The 18139-nt window shown below is 33.9% G+C and overlaps 1 protein-coding gene across 18 annotated transcripts in view; it reads left to right on the top strand.

Moving 5' to 3' along the window:
- LOC145301055 (cAMP-dependent protein kinase catalytic subunit 1) overlaps positions 1-18139 on the top strand; it is a 486812-nt gene that overhangs the window by 429432 nt on the left and 39241 nt on the right. For all 18 annotated transcript variants that reach the window (XM_080144558.1, XM_080144556.1, XM_080144548.1 and 15 more), the window contains one exon: positions 17698-17796. In XM_080144558.1, the coding sequence (XP_080000684.1) occupies positions 17698-17796 (99 nt within the window). The remainder of the gene's footprint in view (positions 1-17697; positions 17797-18139) is intronic.

Raw genomic sequence — 18139 nt, 5'->3', positions numbered from 1 at the left:
GGTGCTATAAGATAAAAACGGTTTCTTATTTCAGTTGGTACAACTCCAATTGTAAACTTTTCCAACAATTTCGATTTATTTATATAGATAAAAAAGACCTTTGGAACATTTTCTTTCGTCACTTTTCTGTTTGGATGCAAGTTAAACCAGTTTTTATTTAAATGTTAACATTTTTTTGTTTTAATTATATGCGGTATTCAACAATTTTTTTATTTTATTCAAATAAATTACACGTTTCATTCCTATAAAATCTTTCCAAACTTTGAATCTTTGACAATCTCTTGAACAACATGAACATCTGTCCTAATGGTTAGAAGTATTTAACAATCTTTGATAGTCTTCTGGATGTTTCAGGTTCAATCCTTATTATAGGCGTTATTTACTAAGAATAATAAATCAACAATTATAACCGGTCGTAGCTGATTGAATGAGAACAATCAATCTCTGTGGATTAAACAAAGAGTTCAGTTTTAAATTTCATTTCATATTTTTACCCAATGTGATTTTTTCCATTGCTTTCTTCTCCTGGTGTTACCAGATCAGACTCTCTGAAGATACTGGCACCAAACGTTGATGCAATTGTTTTTTTTGTTTTTTCCCCTATGCAAAACTCAATCATGCCCTGCAAAGTAAAAAAAAAATAAAAACAATTTTCCTTCATTAAACAGTCAAACCAAACAGTAAATATTTGAAGATATAAACAGCTTGAAAAGAATTTTTTTTAAAATTACTCGATTAATCATTAAACTCGAAAAGGGCTGATATGCCATAAATCAAATTTTGTTTCTTCTGAATTGGCAACTTCCTCTCTGCGTTATCACCTGTTATCATACGACATAGAAACATTGGCAAGGAACTCTAACCACTTGTAATTTCTCCTAGTTTTTCTTTGCCAAGCCTTAAACAACTTGTTTTTTTTTTGTGTGTGTGTTTTTTATATATAATGAATCGTGATTTTCTTTTTGTCTGGATAAGTTGAATCTATTATGAGAATGACAAAAGGAGGCAACGTGTGTTGAGAACTTCTTTAGAAACAGCTGGAATTCATTCTCCTTATGTTATATAGGGAGTTCTTCTATCTCATTGAGGGAAACGGCTGTTCTCCAGTTGACATGGAAGTAGTTGTTGGTGTCTTCTTCCTTTTTTTTATTCTCTTGGTAGGTAGAATAATAGAAGCAATTAAAACAACAAATAACTCCATTAATTGCTCTGGGGTTTAAGTTGCTTTATAAACAGTAATTTGCAATAAATACATCAAGATGAACTACATTTTTGCCTACCAGCCACCATAGGATGGAGCTGGACAAGAAAACATGTCTAATAACTTTGACTCCTAATTTCCTAGAAGCAAGAATTCTGTAGATTTTCTGCCACATACTCCCTCCTCTCTAGATAGTCCTCATTCTAAAATTCTAAAAGAATTTTCCACTCTTACTTTATCTATCTTATGGAAAATTTAGTTTATAAGAAAAAAGAAAAGATGGAATTATTGTTGTAAATGTTTATCTATTTGCAAAATAAAGGACTAAAAAATTGTATTTGCATGATTTTAATATTTTTCAAATTATTTTGTAATCCTTTGAAATTTGAAAGGAATTTGGGCGCATTTAAACTGTTGAATTCTTGACACTATAAGCAAATCCCCCATTTAATTGGAAGCTTCATGCACCCAATAATTTTATAAATAAATTAAAACAACTTATTGTTGACCAAATGATACAGTGATAATTAAATGGCCTTAAAAATTATAGAAATAAAAAAAAACACAAGATCTAAAAGAAAAGGACTCTTAAGGTATTCCAAGTACAATCTAATTTTCAATGAAAAATTTGAAAGGCTTTTTTTTTCTTTTTTTTTTTTTTCGGAAATATTTAAGACACTAATATACTGCATTGTTCTGTTGACAAACTGGCTATTCACTCTGATAACCTCCTCTTTGTGTTTCCTGTTGTTTTTGTTTTTCACATTTGTTATTCCTGTTGTCTGTGTCTGAATATCTAAAGGTTTTGGTTTGTTCCCAGTTTTCTGTAAGCCAAGCTCTGAAAGGATCTGATCAGAAAGTCCGAATTTAGATTTTCTCTTTGGCCAATCAGGCTTAAATTTTTTTCCGTCTTCAGTTCCTTATATCGATTTCCAATGTTTTACTTAAAATTAGCCTTTGTTGTCAGAAAAGAAATATGAAAGTTCCAAGACAAAAATCTTGAAGTCTCCATGCAAAAAATCTCTGAACTTTTACAATTGATGATTTCATTTTAAATAATTTCACTCAACTCATACAGTGATAGGAGTGGGGTTATTGCAAGTCTCCAACTGGTTACAAATCATGAGTTCCAATTCAGTTGGATGCATTAAACACTCTGATACCATTACAGGGCTCTACATTGCGAGTGATTTTTCAAAGTGGCGACTAGAAATAATGAAACGCTTATCTTTTGGTAATTGTGTTTCACTGACAATCTTGCAAAGCTCACTATTGAGTGAAAAATATCTTTTCAACTTTTTTTTTTTTTTTTGTTAATAAAAAGAGCAAAATCAAATTATTTAAACAACAAAAGGTTTAACAAAACAATATACTTTTTTCTTTTTTAGCAAAAGCTGTTTAAAAAAAAACATCTGAAGAAATTAGAATGTTTATACGTTCAAGTATCAGCATAAAATTCGCTATATATCTAGAATTACACTTATTAAAAAAAATACATAAAAATCTTTGATGTACATACTCGTCATAAAACGAAGATGTCATATTCTAAAAATCATGTGGGTTTGGCTAGTAACTTTTCTATTTGGCTAGTAAACAAAAATATTTATTTGTCAAAGGCCAACTAAAGAAAAATTTGTCCGTAATACCCTGCATTAGAAAAAGTATGAATTCTCCTTCTCTTTCAACTCTTCCCAAAGATATGGATGAATAGGTGTCAAAGAATTATTTCCATTTGGCATTGTTTCAGCATTGGAATATTTGTAGAAAAGTTGGGTGCATTATTAAATAAACAAACTGGATCCATCCAATTTTCTCAGACATCAGAAAGGCAACGTCTCCTACAGAGAAATTCCTGCATCTAGGAAGGAATGAGGAAGAATTTGTATCAGTATAAAAATCTGCAGGAAAATAGATTGTTTTATGGTTGCCATTGTTTCTCTGATTTGTCTACACTTTCTGACAAAAGTTTTTGTTTGTTTCTAATTTCACCATTTATCAAAGTTAAAATTGAAAGATTTTGAATTGCATGATGAAGAATATTATGAAAGGATTGGAAATTAAGGGAATGGAACACAATTTGATTATGACGAGCATGTGACATTAAATTTGAAAATGACCATGTTGTATTCCCCAGAGAAGTAGATAGGAAATTCTTAGAAAGAAACTCTGTTCATTGAAATTCTGTTTGATTTTAGGAACACAAATGAAGGAAAGTTCTTTGTAGTTGTGGTAAATAAACAAGTTTTTGCTGTGAATGTCATACAAGGAGTAAGCAGAGATTGGAGCTCAGTCCAGCATTTTCGATGGGAATAGCGATAGAGTATGGAAAGACTAGTAACCTCTTTTCTGTGAGAAAAAACGGGTTGCAGAGAAGACATCATTCCCACAAGATTGTGAAGTCGATTTTCTACTTTGTCAAGATGAGAGTGCTCTAAGTGATACCACCTCGAATGTGGCAGTAGTACTCCACGTTAATTGTGTATTTGACAATGGGTTTTTTTTGGGGGGTTTTTTTGCCCTTGCCATTTAGGCACATTTACATTTTTGGTATCTTTTTATTTTTTTTTTTTTTATCTGGAAATGCAAATGCTGAAATATCAGCCATCCACATCTTTTTTTTTTTTTTTTTGCAGTCAGCTTAACTTGAGCATAGACTACCCTCCTCCTACCCTCTGCTATACACTACCATGTTATGCCATGTCAATCTGTCCAATGCCAGCTCTTCCCATGTGCTAGTGAAATGTATGCACAGTAGGATGTGCTATGATCATCATCACTACTATCATAATGAAAAGTGTTAGCTAAATGTTAGCATGACCTCGAAATCAAGTTCATTTGGCAAGGGTGCAAATGCTTATGACAATACGGAAGCTGCAAATGTTTTTGCTGCCGGGGAAATGTTTATCGCAAAGGGTATGTGTTACAACAATGTGAAATTCACATTATCCAGATGACCCATGAAAGATCGTTGTAAATGCCACCACAGATCTCACCTTCATAACTATCAACCAATCAGAATCCTTTCCCATCTTAAAATGCATCCCTATGAGCACCTTTGTCAGTTGGCATCACACACTCGCATTTGAAAAATATCATTTTCACCATTAAACGTGCTGATTTGTACAAGTTTACGTTTCTTTGTAAGATGCTCTGTCCGTTGGTCTGTTACATTTAAATTTGAAATCACATTTTCATTGTTGAATGTACAAATTGAAAGGACATATCTTTTTTGTTTTATTTTACTTCGGTCAAAGTTCTCAGAAATCAAGGGGCCCACTGCCTGGGGCTAACACTTGAACTCTATATGAGATACATAGATATTCGAATGTTTCATTAAAGTTCTTTATCTCTAAAACACTGAGTAAAGAAATTTAGAACATAATTTCCCTCTCCCCAATTACCCATTTTCATATGTTGTAGTATGTCTTTTGTTTTGGTCTCTGGGTCTTACTGGAATCCAGGACAAGAATTTATCTAGTCTGGTGGAGGATCCAGCTTTGTGTTATTACCTGAGGTAACATCACTTGGAAAAGGTGCACCATTCCTCGTAAAAGCTAATATGTGTTAGCCATAGAAAGATCTTATTTGGGCTGTGAATACGAAATGTGATTTTGAATATTTGGTCAGGGTTTACTTCTAGGGAAAAGTATCCTCATGCCAGGTTGTTCTGACAAACCCTTGTACAGAGAGACCTTAGACAATCGAGGAGAGTGTCTCTCCCATGTCTTAAGAATGGATTCATTCATGTTTCATTATGTTGTCTTGGAGAATGACATGACAATAAAAAACAAAATCATTGTTAAAGCAAATTTCTTTTGAAAAGAAATCTAATTTTGTTTGATATTAATTTTTTTGCAGATTTCTTCTTTTCAAAAAAAAAAGTAAAAATGAAAATGTTTGAAAAGAAAGCTTAGTATAATTTTTAAAGATAAATGATTTATTTTTTTAAAGAGGTTCCTTAACTAGTTTTGAGATTTTGAATTTCACATTAAATACGTTTTAAAATATTATACATTTGTTTTGTTTATTTGTTTTTTAATTATTTATCTTTATTATGCTTCCCGGCTAAATTATGCCTAAAAATGTCGATTTCTGAAAGCCATCTAACAAATGCAGCATATAAAACGAACATCAAACCGAATATGGTGATGATATTTCATATTAAGGTAGTAAAAATATGTTACACTGGCTGGGAATAAATAAAGAACCTATTTTGTAATTTTGAACTGAATATTACCTTTTCTAATTTTAGTTTTTACTTTTTATCATTTTTAATTTTGATATTAGATATTTTTTTAGTATAAGGACTAGTCTGTCACCTCAAAATAATCTAAGACTTACAAACTTAACACTTGGCAAGAATAATGCCTTGGGTGTGTCTTAATGTGAATAATCCAAGTGGCTGATTTCTGGGATGCATGGGGTGTTGATGTAACTGTGGCATCCGGTTTCTTATACCTGGGGAAAGTAGAATCATTAGAAATGCCCCCCTCCTCCTCCTCCAGAAGAATGTAACAAGATGAATTCATATTCTTAATTCTAAGAAATGGAAAATAACGAAAAATAACCTTAAAAAAAACTTAGGAAAAAATGCAGATGATTGTTTTATTGCCAGATAAAATAACTCTTCTTTCATTTATGACTGGTTAAAAAATATCTTGAAATGGTATTTTTTTTTTTCTTTTTTAACTCCTTACATCAAATGGCTTTATGCCTTGTCTGGAGCGATTTCTATTTAAAAAAATACTTATGGTCGATAATATCAGGAACCTTCGATAATTTTAATATTTACTAAATTTTTATGCATTTTTTCCATTGTTAACTTGACTGTCTTGATAAACACATTAATCTGATAATCTTATCAGGATTTTTTTTCTACAAAGTTGTCACCACTTGTCAAGGCCCGGATTCCACTCAAGGATAAGAGTTAAGGCGTGTATGGTAGTGAAAGAGACAATATCGTAGTAATTATTAGTAGTGGAAATTTGGTAAATTCGATTACTTAAGGGGGACTGCTCATCAAGAACCGGTTTATATTGGACTTGAATATGATGAAAATGTTTTTGTCAACCTAAAATTCCATCTTGAAAACGAAAAACTGTTTTTAAAAATCTTGATTTATAACCATAACGACCTTTGCTCTCCATAACTTTGTTCCATCTGTTAACAAGTTTATAAATGCTTCACTTGTAAAATTCTTTAGGTTTTAATGTGAAATGTGAATCCAACACGTGTTCAATCTCATCATGATGACTTAAAACTATTTAAATGGTTTTGTAATCCCTAAAATAAGTGATAATTCAAGGGAGCGAGGTCAGGAGAACATGCTGGATGAGGTAAGATTTCCTTCCCAAATTCTCTTTGGGGATTATTGGTCAGTAATGCTTTGTGAGAACGAGCATTATCATGATGGGAGATGACCACCTTTCTGTTGACTAAATAAGATCATTTTTGGATTAACATGGGTGAGGATATTGCAGAAAAATATGATGCTTTAATAATCTTAAAGGAAAAGTTATAAATTAATCATGTTGATATGTTTAAGTAATAACAATATGCACGAAATAAATATCAATGCTTTAAAATGTCTCTTCTACACAACTGACAAAAAAGCTTTTGCACTTTTATGATTGATACATATGTTGAAATTGTGATGATCTACAACCGTCTTAATGCCCAGGATTGAATTTTAAAACAGTTTGTATAGAATTTAGACATTTTAAGCTCAACAGAAGATTCCGTCTGATAGTAACAAAGCATTTCTTGGTAGGAGCATAGCCAGATCAGTAGTATGTCTGTTAAAAATGTAAATTTCCACAGTTGGCCTGAAAAATTCTTTGGTGGAATGAAACACAAGCATTTCTGTATAGCTTAGTTGCTATAAATATATTTTATATTATCTATCTCTCATATATAATTTAAATCCCCAAAACAGTGTTTCATGGTAAACAGCTGATGATCCATTTAAGAACATTGATACTATTTGTTTATTTTCATGTATTCAGCGATACATGAGATTAATTGACTTACTGACATAATAATATTAGGACAGATTTTTTTTTTTTTTTTATAGTTTTAAAGAAACTTCTAAGACTATATATTAATAGTTATTTTAATACCTACACACTAGTGTTGAATACTTTTGCAATCATCAATGTAGGAAGTGATAATTACTGTTCATTGGGATATTCGACCTCCAGTTACAAAGTTACCCTGACTCTGTAGGCTAGAATGTTACCTTTGGGCCAATGGCAATTTTCACTAGAATTAAGAGAAATTAAATTATTAACTAAATAAATGCCAAAATGTGGGCATAACATAGTAAACAGTCAGAGATCATTCTATGACTGAAAGTTAGAATGTTGCATATTGCCAGTATGGATGACGTAACTATACTGTTATGAGGCGATTTGAACCTCCGAATCCAAGTATTTTGAGCCCTGGCTTTTTAGATCTTCATAACTATCACTTTTTCAAATGTGGATGGAGTAAATGTTGTATCTATTTTTTCAAACACAATTAATGAAATGGAGACGGCGTTCAAATCTCTTAAAGGGAAATAATTTTGTAATGTAACTACATTTGAATCTTCAATTTTAATTTCCCTGTAAAGTGCTCAACTTAACAGAGCTTAATTACTATTTTATGGTTGCTGACTCAACCTCAACCATTTCATATGTTTGGTCAACATTTATATATTTAGCAGATGAGATACATGAGAATGCCTGTATGTATAATGTATATATATATATTCAATTTATTACGCACTAATTGGACTTGGAGCATAAGAAAAGGAAATGACCCTTCCCCCCTTCCTTACTCCCTTCATGTCTTTTTAGAATAATTGACCGACACTACGGATACTATTTTGTTCTTCCCATCCATTTTGTTTTCGGTTTTCATTTTAATTTAAAAGTCCGTTCAGATATTTGTGCTCTTTTTTTTTGTCTTCACAACCTCCCCAGTCATTCGACGACTTTATCATTATTATTATCATTGTCCAACAGAGAAGGGCCATATCAATTAGGACCGCTTGACTCATCTCCCCTCTCTCATATCAGGTCATTTGACTTGTTTGTCTTGATAATTGCATAGTGTCTCTTCTCCACCCTCCCATTTTGTTCATGATGTCAAGGACATCTGCACCTGTAAAAACCGAGAGAAGAGACTATGGATATATCTGGAACAACAACAACAACAACAACCGTTTCTTTCTTCACAGTGGACCATGAGACGCCCCCACTTTAGATTATTGTCTCCTGCTTCATCCACCCCTCCCCCTCTTCAACCAGTCACCGGAGATACAATGCATGAATTAGCAAATTTGGAGAGTGAATGCTTCTTTTTTTCATTGAATTTTTCTCTCTGTAAAAGACTTGTACGCTCTATGCAATTGAAAGCAGGCACGTCTCTTCCACCTCCTCCCCTTTAGAGAATCCTGCCTTCCGTTTACATAAGTACAAATGAAGGAGTTCATAAATGATTGAAAAATGCCCCTTTATTCTGATTGGGGGCGGAGGAGGAGCGGATCATTTCATTGGAATAAACAAATTCTTCACTTGTTGGGTAATGTCAGATATAATTTTGTTTAGAGAAATGGCCCTCTCTTTCTCTTGTTTTCACTCTCTCCTGAGTAGGAAGGGAGGGGATAATGTAAGTTCTTCCTTTTCTTTATCTGGTTTTGGTATTTAGGATGTTGTGAGTGTGCCAAACTCCAAGAGGTAACACTAGACAACGTCTTTGGAATTTGGGAATCTTTGTCTAATTCGAGAAATCTTTATAGAATTTTGAACTGAACCCTTTATTTATTCCATTGGGTAGATTGTTCTCATTCCATCAGCCATGATCAGGTAGAAGTATTAAGAATTTTTGTAAGTTTTAGTTATTATTGTACCATGTGCTGTAATGATTAAAGATGTTGGTTAATAATCAGTTCTAAGTAACAATCTTTTGGAGGGTTTTTTTTTTTTACATGGGGGTCGCCACTTATCAAGGCCCGGAGGCCACTCAGGGATAACGGTTATTGTGTGTACAGTAATCAATGAGATAATATTGTAGTAATCATTAGTATTGGAGATTTTATAGTGTCTTACTTAAGGGGGCGGTTTGTCAGGAATTTGTTGGATTTGAAGACATCCAAGTTGTAGTCAGGTGGGAAACAGGCGAACGGAAGAGAGTTCCACAATCGTGCACTTCTGAGAAAGAAGCTTTGCTCATGAAATCTACGTTTGGATTTAGGCACAGATAAAGAGTGGGGAAAATTGTTGACAGTAGTTTCAGCCAGACGGGTGTTTCTCATGAAAGATTGGCAAGGGGGGATGAGAGATTGGAGCTCAGACGAGCACTTGCCATGGAAATAACAATAAAACAAAGACAGGCTCACAATGTCTCTTCTGTGGGAGAGAGGCTGCAGGGAAGAGAAAAGGGCATCCCCCACTAAGCTACAAAGTCTATTTTGTACTCTGTCAAGGTAGGATAGGCTGTTTTTAGCAGCTCCTGTCCAGATGTAGCAGCAGTACTCCATCCTTGGACGTACTTGGCTTTAAAAAGATAGAGAATTGCATCAGTAGTGAGATATCTTCTGGAGCAGTAGAAGGATCCCACCATTTTCCCAGCGTCCCTGGCAACAGATTTGATGTACGTGTTCCATTTCAGATTGGGAGTAAAGGTCAAACCCAGAAGCTTGTCAGAACATGGAGCCTCCCCAAGATGAGAGCCATCGATTTCAATTGATGCCAGATGGGGATCAGAGCGTTGATGATGTAAAGATAGAAGCTTGGTTTTGGATGCATTAAAAATGACCAGCCACCTCTTCACCCATTGTACCACGTGCTCAAGATCAGAGGAGAGAGAATTAAAGAAAACTTTGTCATTTACGGCCTTTGATGTGTTGCCATAGATGGTCATGTCATCAGCATAAATGTCAACGAATGATTTAAGTATGTGTTTTGGGAGATCATTGATGTAGATCAGGAAGAGAGTTGAGCCCAGGATTGACCCCTGAGGGACTCCAGCATTAATACTGTGGGCCTCTGATTTCTGCCCATCAACCACTACTCTTATGAACCTATCAGAGAGAAATGATTTAATGATTGAGAAAACATTTCAGTAATACCATAGCTGGAAATCTTGTGAAGTAGGCCCTTATGCCATACCTTATCGAAGGCCTTTGATATGTCAAGAGCAATTGCCCTGGAAAGGAAACCTTTGTCAAGAGATTCACTAATCCTATCTGATATAACCATTAGCACATCTGCTGTAGATCTTGCAGAGCAGAAACCATATTGCATGTCACTAAGAAGGTTGTTTCTGTTGAGGTGGTTGACTACTTCTTTATTTAATATGGATTCCAACAACTTACTCTGATACACAGTAGACTTATTGGTCTGTACTGAGAGGGAGATGACTTTTCACCTGAATACTTAAATACAGGGCATACTGATGAGGTTTTCTAGGGTGTTGGAAAGCACTTCTCCTTAAGGCAACGCTTAAACAGTTTTGTAAGTATAGCGGCAACTTCTGGTTAGAGCTTTTTCAGAACTATAACTGGAATGCCGTCAGTTGCTTTACTGGAATCAAGGTTCTTGATTAGCTTGGCAACCTCACGCACAGATATTTGTATGTTGCATAGCGTATTGTCTGTTATAGGAGGAAATACAGGGAGTTGATGGCCATTGTCGCATAGGGTAGAATTAGCTGCAAATTTCTTGGCAAATAGTCTGGCCTTGTCTGATGCTGACAAGATGACCTCAGGTCCATTGATGAGAACGCACACTTCTGTTCAAGATCCTGTTTGCTATTTGCCAAAACTGGTGGGAACCAAGCCGCTGCTCAGCTACTTTGGATTTAACGAACTGAGCATATAGCTCTTGCATGTTTTATTACTCTTTTACAGTGGTTGCTGGCAGTCCTGAAAGCAGCTTTAGTCTCAGTACATCTATTATGCTGGTAGCTATGGAAAAAGTGATTTCTGTGCACGATCGCAGCAGCACATTCAGAGGAGAACCATGGCTGGCTGTTAGGTTTTTGTTGGAATTTTTTGGATGGTATGAATCGGTCTATGCCTACAATTAACCATTCAGTCAGGTCTGATACTATAGAGGACACATCCTTTTTAAACATGGAATGCAGAGGTAGGTCAGATATGAATGTACGGAAGCTATCCCAGTCAGCCATAGAGTATCGATATACAGTACAGTGGAGAGGTACGTCTGAAGACTTATTACATTTCATTGAAGGTTCAATTCGTACTGAAGGTAATAACTAAGTAAAACCTTTTAAAATAATTAACATTTCTATCTAGTCATGGCTGATGGAATGAGAAAAATCTACCCATCTTCTATATATATAAAAGGCAAAATGTGTGTGACCATTTCGTGTACGTCTCGCAAAGGCTTCTTTCGCACACGCTCCGGGAGGGTTACTAATACTTAGAACTGTTTATATACCACCTATATAATAATATCTAGGATTTGAGAATGCGTGTAGCGTCTAGATTTATTTATGTCGATTTTTACAAAATTATTGTTATTTCAGCCCGTCTTGTGTTCGTTCAGCTTTTTCGTATAAAAAGTGAAACTAATCCAAAGCTAAGCACCACTGTTCCCGGCAATCGCACCGGGAAATGTCCAGAAGCAATCAGCTTAGATCAATCTTGTATATCAGACAGTTGCTATTCAATCTGGGAGCTGTTTTCCCCCTCCCCAACATCTGTTGGGGGGAAAAAAACAGTCAAATTTGGGTAAACAAACCCAAACTCTGCGTGACTTTTCATTTCGGCTACCTACCGGAAACGCTATTCTTCATCTTCCTCTGCAAGCTTTTACACAATCCAAAGCTTCTCTGGATTGATGCTGCCATTTTGTTTGCAACAACATTTCTTTTCTAAAACTAAAATGGCTTACAACTTAAAAGGTGATAGCCGATACAAGTTATATATTAATACTGTAGCATCTTGAACGTATGTACGTGTGTCATGGTTTCCATATTATAAATTATTCGATCGGAAGGTCCTATTTATTAAAAAGGAGGACAGAAGACAAACATTAAATTAGTATATAGATGCACTAAGGTTTGCAGCTTGCTACCACCTTCCACCCAATAAATAATCACCCAAGAATCAATGTGTAAAAAAAAATAAATGATAATGTCGCTTTTGAGCCGTACATGAAACTAAAATATACCTTCTTGGTCTTCTCCCATCCAAAGGTAGTATCTGTTCTGTTTAAAAATGGTTTTCATCTGGGAAGAGCGTCCATACAATGGAAATATGTCACAGACTCCTATAAGGACATTGGAGAAAAACCGTAATAACCAGATATATTTCTGACACTACATTAACAAAATTACTTTGATAAATACTTTTAGTTCTAACAAAAGGGTTACAATAATATTGCCAAGTCTCCATTTACACTAAACATCTACAGAATGCCTAACAGCAATATACTACATATTAAAGCAATATACTACATATTAAAGCAATATACTACATATTAAAGATGCCACTGTCGAATTTCTACAGGCCCCACTAGTAAAATATGAATATTCTACAATGAATCTTGATTCAGTATTAAATAACTCAAAAATGTTTTTTTCTGATGTGTGTTCACAAATGTTTATTTTGTTCTTCTGCTTTTTAAGCAATAACATTTGGAAACTTTATTTAGAAAAGCAGAATTAATCCAACAGAAATGTGAAATCTGTCACTTTTTTATCCACAACTTTTAAAAACTTTTATTTTGCCTTTTTCATAAACGCACTTTTATTGTGAAAAAGATTTCTTGAAAATTTCTTCTTCTTTACTGAATTCACAAGTTTTATGAGAACAATAAAAAATAGTACATTTTTCGCTTTTATATAAAAAATTTCACAAGAAAACAAAAGAAAATCTATAAACAAGCGGTCGCCAACCATTTGAACGTCATGGACCACTTAATGTATAATTTTGAGTTTTGTGGACCACTAATATGAATTTAGAAAAAAAGGCTAAATACATTTACATAATAATAATAAGAAGAAAGCTTTTTATTAATAAAAATACATTACTTTGTTGCCTTTAATAGGTAATGAAGTTACTTATGTATGTCCAGCTAAAACTACAAAACAAAGACCTATAAAGTTGGTATATTATTGATTGACATTGCCCAGAATATCTAAAATTTAAAAAAAATTATTCATTCTTTGATCCTAAACTGGTGCACATTTCGTTGAGGATCGTGGTCTGTTTTTTTTTTTTGTTTTTTTTTTGTTTTTTTTGTTTTGTTTTTTTTTGTGTACTAAATAAAGGGAAGTAACTCTTTTTTAATTAAGGAATTCCCTTATATATAAAGAAATCTATAAAACGGATGTCTATGTCCATGAAGAGAAATGGTTATAAAATGATGTCACAAGTCTGGTTGGCTATCAAAATTTTGCACAGTTCACAGTTGGTGACCATTGCAGTTGCCATTCATTTTATTAGTAAACAGAAATTACAAAATCATTTCAATTTTTATGAAGCTGTAATTTTGTTTTAATCTTTATAAAATTATTGGATGTAGCGTTTTGAAAACTTTTAATCTTTTAATTAAAAATTTGCTAAGAATTTTAAAATCAGTTTAAACAACTTTTTATTTGATAGTTTAAATGCTTCCAAATCCTGTTCATGTTTTGAAAGATTATAGAATATTTCATGCTTATAAATAATTGAAAGAAAGTTTAGTATTTATTTTAAACCTTTGTAATTGTTTATTTGAAATATGTAATTGTTTATTTGAAATATGTAATTGTTTATTTGAAAGCTGAAATAAAGCAATGTAGAATTAATGTCATAAACCAATGCTGCTATTAGGTCGGTGCAAAAATAATGTCCTCATTTGTTTTTTACATTCAACTTTAAAAGATCATAACTCCTTTCCTAATAAACTTTATTAATCGAAATAAGAACCATTAGAATCAACATATTTTTGACAACAAGAAATAAGTTTATTTATCCCATTAGCATAGAAATCCAGAATTCTGGAAACGATGAAGTCATTGAAGGTTGATTTCAGTATCATCGCTACTTTTGAAACATTTTGTGCAGAAAGTTGTCAAGATGCTTGAAAAAGTGGTAATCAGTGGGCAAGAGGTCTGGTGAATATGACGGATGGGGCAGAGTCTCGTAGCCCAATTCGTTCAGCTTCTGCAGGGTCAGTTAAGCAACATGCATGCTAGTGTTGTTATAGAGGAGAATTGGTCTCTTCATATTGATCAATCACATAGGAGCTTCTGGTGCATTTCATCAATTTGTCGGCAGTATGTCTCCGCCATAATTGTTTTGCCTGGATTCAAGAGGCTGTAATGGATGAGACCAGCCGTAGACCACCAAACAGTCACCATAACCTTTTTTTTTTTTTTTTTTTTTTTTTTGTGAAATTTCAGTTTCGGGAAATGTTGTGGAGCTTCTCCAGCATCCAACCACTGTCGCTGGTTGTCGTAGAGGATTCACTTCTCATCACATGTCACAATCCGCTTGAGAAATAGGTCGTTTTTGTTGCACAGAAGGAGCCTAGAAGACACTTCAAAATGATGATTTTTTTTTTTGCGGCACCCATTTATCCAACTTTTTTCATTTTCCTCTTTGCTTTAAATGCCGAACGACTGTCAACTGGTCGATCTCGAATTCAACAGCAATTTCTCGTGTGGTTTTGTGAGGATCAACTTCAATTAAGACTTTCAAATGTTCATTATCAACTGCAGTTGGCTGGCCGTGACCATCTTCATCTTTTGAAGCTCTCGTCACCATTACAAAATTTCTTTTACCGCTGTTTTGTCACATGTTCATTAGTGGTTCTTGGGCCAAATGCATCATTAGTATCACAAGCTTTTGTCTCGGCAGCTTTTTGGCCCAATTTGAACAGAAACAAGAAAATCCTGCAGATTTGAATTTTGTCCATGCTGTCGAAAAACCTGAAAAAAAAAAATGAATGATTGAGAACGGTAACGAATAACATGATCCAATAGTGTGAAAAACACGCTTCAAAATGATATATAACATGGCTATGTATATATATCAATGAGTTAATTCAGAAATCATATATGAAAGTAACATGTGCGAAAACGATATTGTTTTTGCACCAACCTAATATTTCAGTCATTATTGACAAATGTGTCCATTTTCCAAATCTTTCTAACTGGATCAAGTATTTTCTGAAAGAAATTAAATTGAATAACAGTTTGTCGTGAAGATGCTGGCATGATCCACAATGAAAACGGGCTATTCAGAATGAAATATTGATTTTGTTGGAAAGAACTTTTCAATGACAACTTAAGAATTTGACTGACTTTATTATATAGATGTACTAGATGTGCTCGGCATTGCTTGGTATTAAATGTAACATTAAATTCTGTAAAAAAAATAAATGGAAAGAAACTGAGACGTGTGCATGCAATTATGTTTTTTCTAAACTGTTCATTTTTTTGTAAGAAAAAAATACTCCAGCTGAGATCGAAAGAAAAACCTAAAGACAGTGAATCAAATATGATAACCATTAGGCCACATTGACACGATTTTTAAAAAATGTTTTCAAACATACTTATTCTTAACATAATGTGAACGATTCATGCATGCGCAGTCATGAAACAGTTGACAAATAGATCAAAATTCTACAACCCTTAAGTACCAATTTTGCAATTTTGACCCCTTAGCAGCTCTTTTTTCCGGATGAAAACCAATTAAAATTTTCCACGTGTCTGAATATCCTATGTACCAAATTTCAAGTCTGTAGATGAAAAATTCATTGAGTATGTGCTGAAAAGTGTTCTCACACACACACACACACACACACACACACACACACACACACACATTCTCACTTTTATAAATAGATAATGATTGATGTGTTCAGTTGGCATTTAAATAGAGCAAAGAAGTTTATACAAGCTGCTACTTCCATATAAAACCTGTCTTTTTTGTTGTTGAAAATTAGGCAGAGGTGGGGGTGACTATTTTCTGCTCAACCTGTAGAACCTGTCCAATAATTCATTCCTGCAATTGTAAGAGCATCATTTAGACTGATCAAATTCTTATTGATCAGTGGAAAAAAAAAATTGTGAAAACATTCAGTTCAAAAAAAGAAAAACTCTTCTGTGACATCTGCTTTTTCCCTGTGGTTCAGTATTTGGCCTTCAACTATATTTGAAGGACGGTGCCCTAATTTAGGAACTTTTTTTTTATTGTGGAATCATCCTTAGTTAGCATTACTCTCAGGTACATTCTGCCCTGAAGTGCCAGAGCCGTATCTATCGTTTAACGACATTACTTACGCAATTGATGCCTTCAAAACAAATGAATATACAAAGACATGCAGGTTCAACATAAAATGACGCAACAACGATTGACCTGGGGCAAAACCCAACAACCAACTTGTTTATCAGCTACAAATTACAATAAATCATGGATTGTTCTCTAAATAGGCTTTACACGACACCTAGAAAATAAAAACTAAACCCGTGTATATAAAAATGTGGATTTATTTACGATCATAAATAATATATAAACAAATGTCAAATTCTTAATGCGTTGAAATGGTGTACTTGTGCAGGGGCAACATAGAAACAAAATTGGTTTGACTGTGGTAACAACTGCTTGTGTGAATAGCTGAAAAGCATCGCAACAGATGTCGTCTGGTGGCGAAGACACGATTGCATGTCCAAGAATTATTCTAGACAAGAACAGGAAGAGCAGACAAACCAATGTTTCCCCCCACCCACCCTTTTTTTTTTCCATCCCAAACAAAGTTACTGTGCCACTTTGATATAAGAGGCTACTATTTGGGACTAATTAGACAGTGATGCTATGTAGGGAGTTGAGCAGCAAGATGTCTGTTAATCTTACACTTGAATTTCTGCATGTCAGTACAATCAGGGAAGTAGGGATTTAAGGGAATCACAAAGTTTGAGAGAAGAAACTATTATAAAATGCTTTTTGGCATCTAGGGATCTCAACCTTGTAAGAGTGAGATTTTATTGCTTGTCAGGTTAGTCTGGCGGGGAGGAGGAGGGTATTTACATTTAGGGGTACAAGTGCTTGGAGTTCGTTGGAACACTTTCCATTAAAGTATTTGTAAAATAGTCCCAGGGATGCAACATTTCAGCAATAAGACAAAGGTTGGAGTTTGATTGATAGTGCAGGGCCTATTAGGTTGATGACTGAACTCGAAAGGAGGGAGAAGGGAAAATGTTGGTAAACATGTTGCCTTTTCAATAGTCAGCCCTGAAAGGTAGATAAGACAAAGTGGGTTTATGAGTGGTATTATTTATATCAATGATATTGACATGGCTTAATCGACTAATTGTTCATCAGCTGATAGTCATGTGATCTGGACCTCATGCATTAAGAAAAGGAGATATCAATATTATCTTTTAAGAATTTTCTTACTTCAAAATAATTTTCTCTACGGAATATCTCCCTCAATCTAAATCCCATGTTTCTTTACTTTTTATTAAAACTGGTTTTTCTTTTTACAATTTTCCAGGTGGTCAAACTAAAACAAGTGGAACATACATTAAATGAAAAAAGAATTTTACAAGCAGTTTCTTTTCCATTTCTTGTGAGCCTAGAATATCATTACAAGGTAAAAATTGGTTTCTCTTCTTGTATAAATCGTTTATTTTTTATTTATTTATTTTTTTACTGAAGATTGGTTCAGCACTGACATATTTTCATTGACAAAACTTTGGCTGAAACAAAAATTTATCCATTTACTTTTAAATAAAATAAATAATAATAAATTAAAAATGCAGTTTAAATTTTCAGGGATACGAAGTTTAACATATCATAGACTTATCACTTGCATAATTCGACTTGCTGCTGGGATATCACCATTGAAATTCGACTTGAGTGTGCAAATGTTTTCTGTTTGTTATTTGAACCGATTAATTGGATCTTCTTGCTGATCCGATTAGAGACACTGGTGG

This window comes from Euprymna scolopes, chromosome 2, assembly GCF_053919585.1.
Source record: "Euprymna scolopes isolate OS-2025 chromosome 2, ASM5391958v1, whole genome shotgun sequence".
Lineage (NCBI taxonomy): Eukaryota > Metazoa > Mollusca > Cephalopoda > Sepiida > Sepiolidae > Euprymna > Euprymna scolopes.
This window is presented reverse-complemented; position numbering and strand designations above follow the sequence as displayed.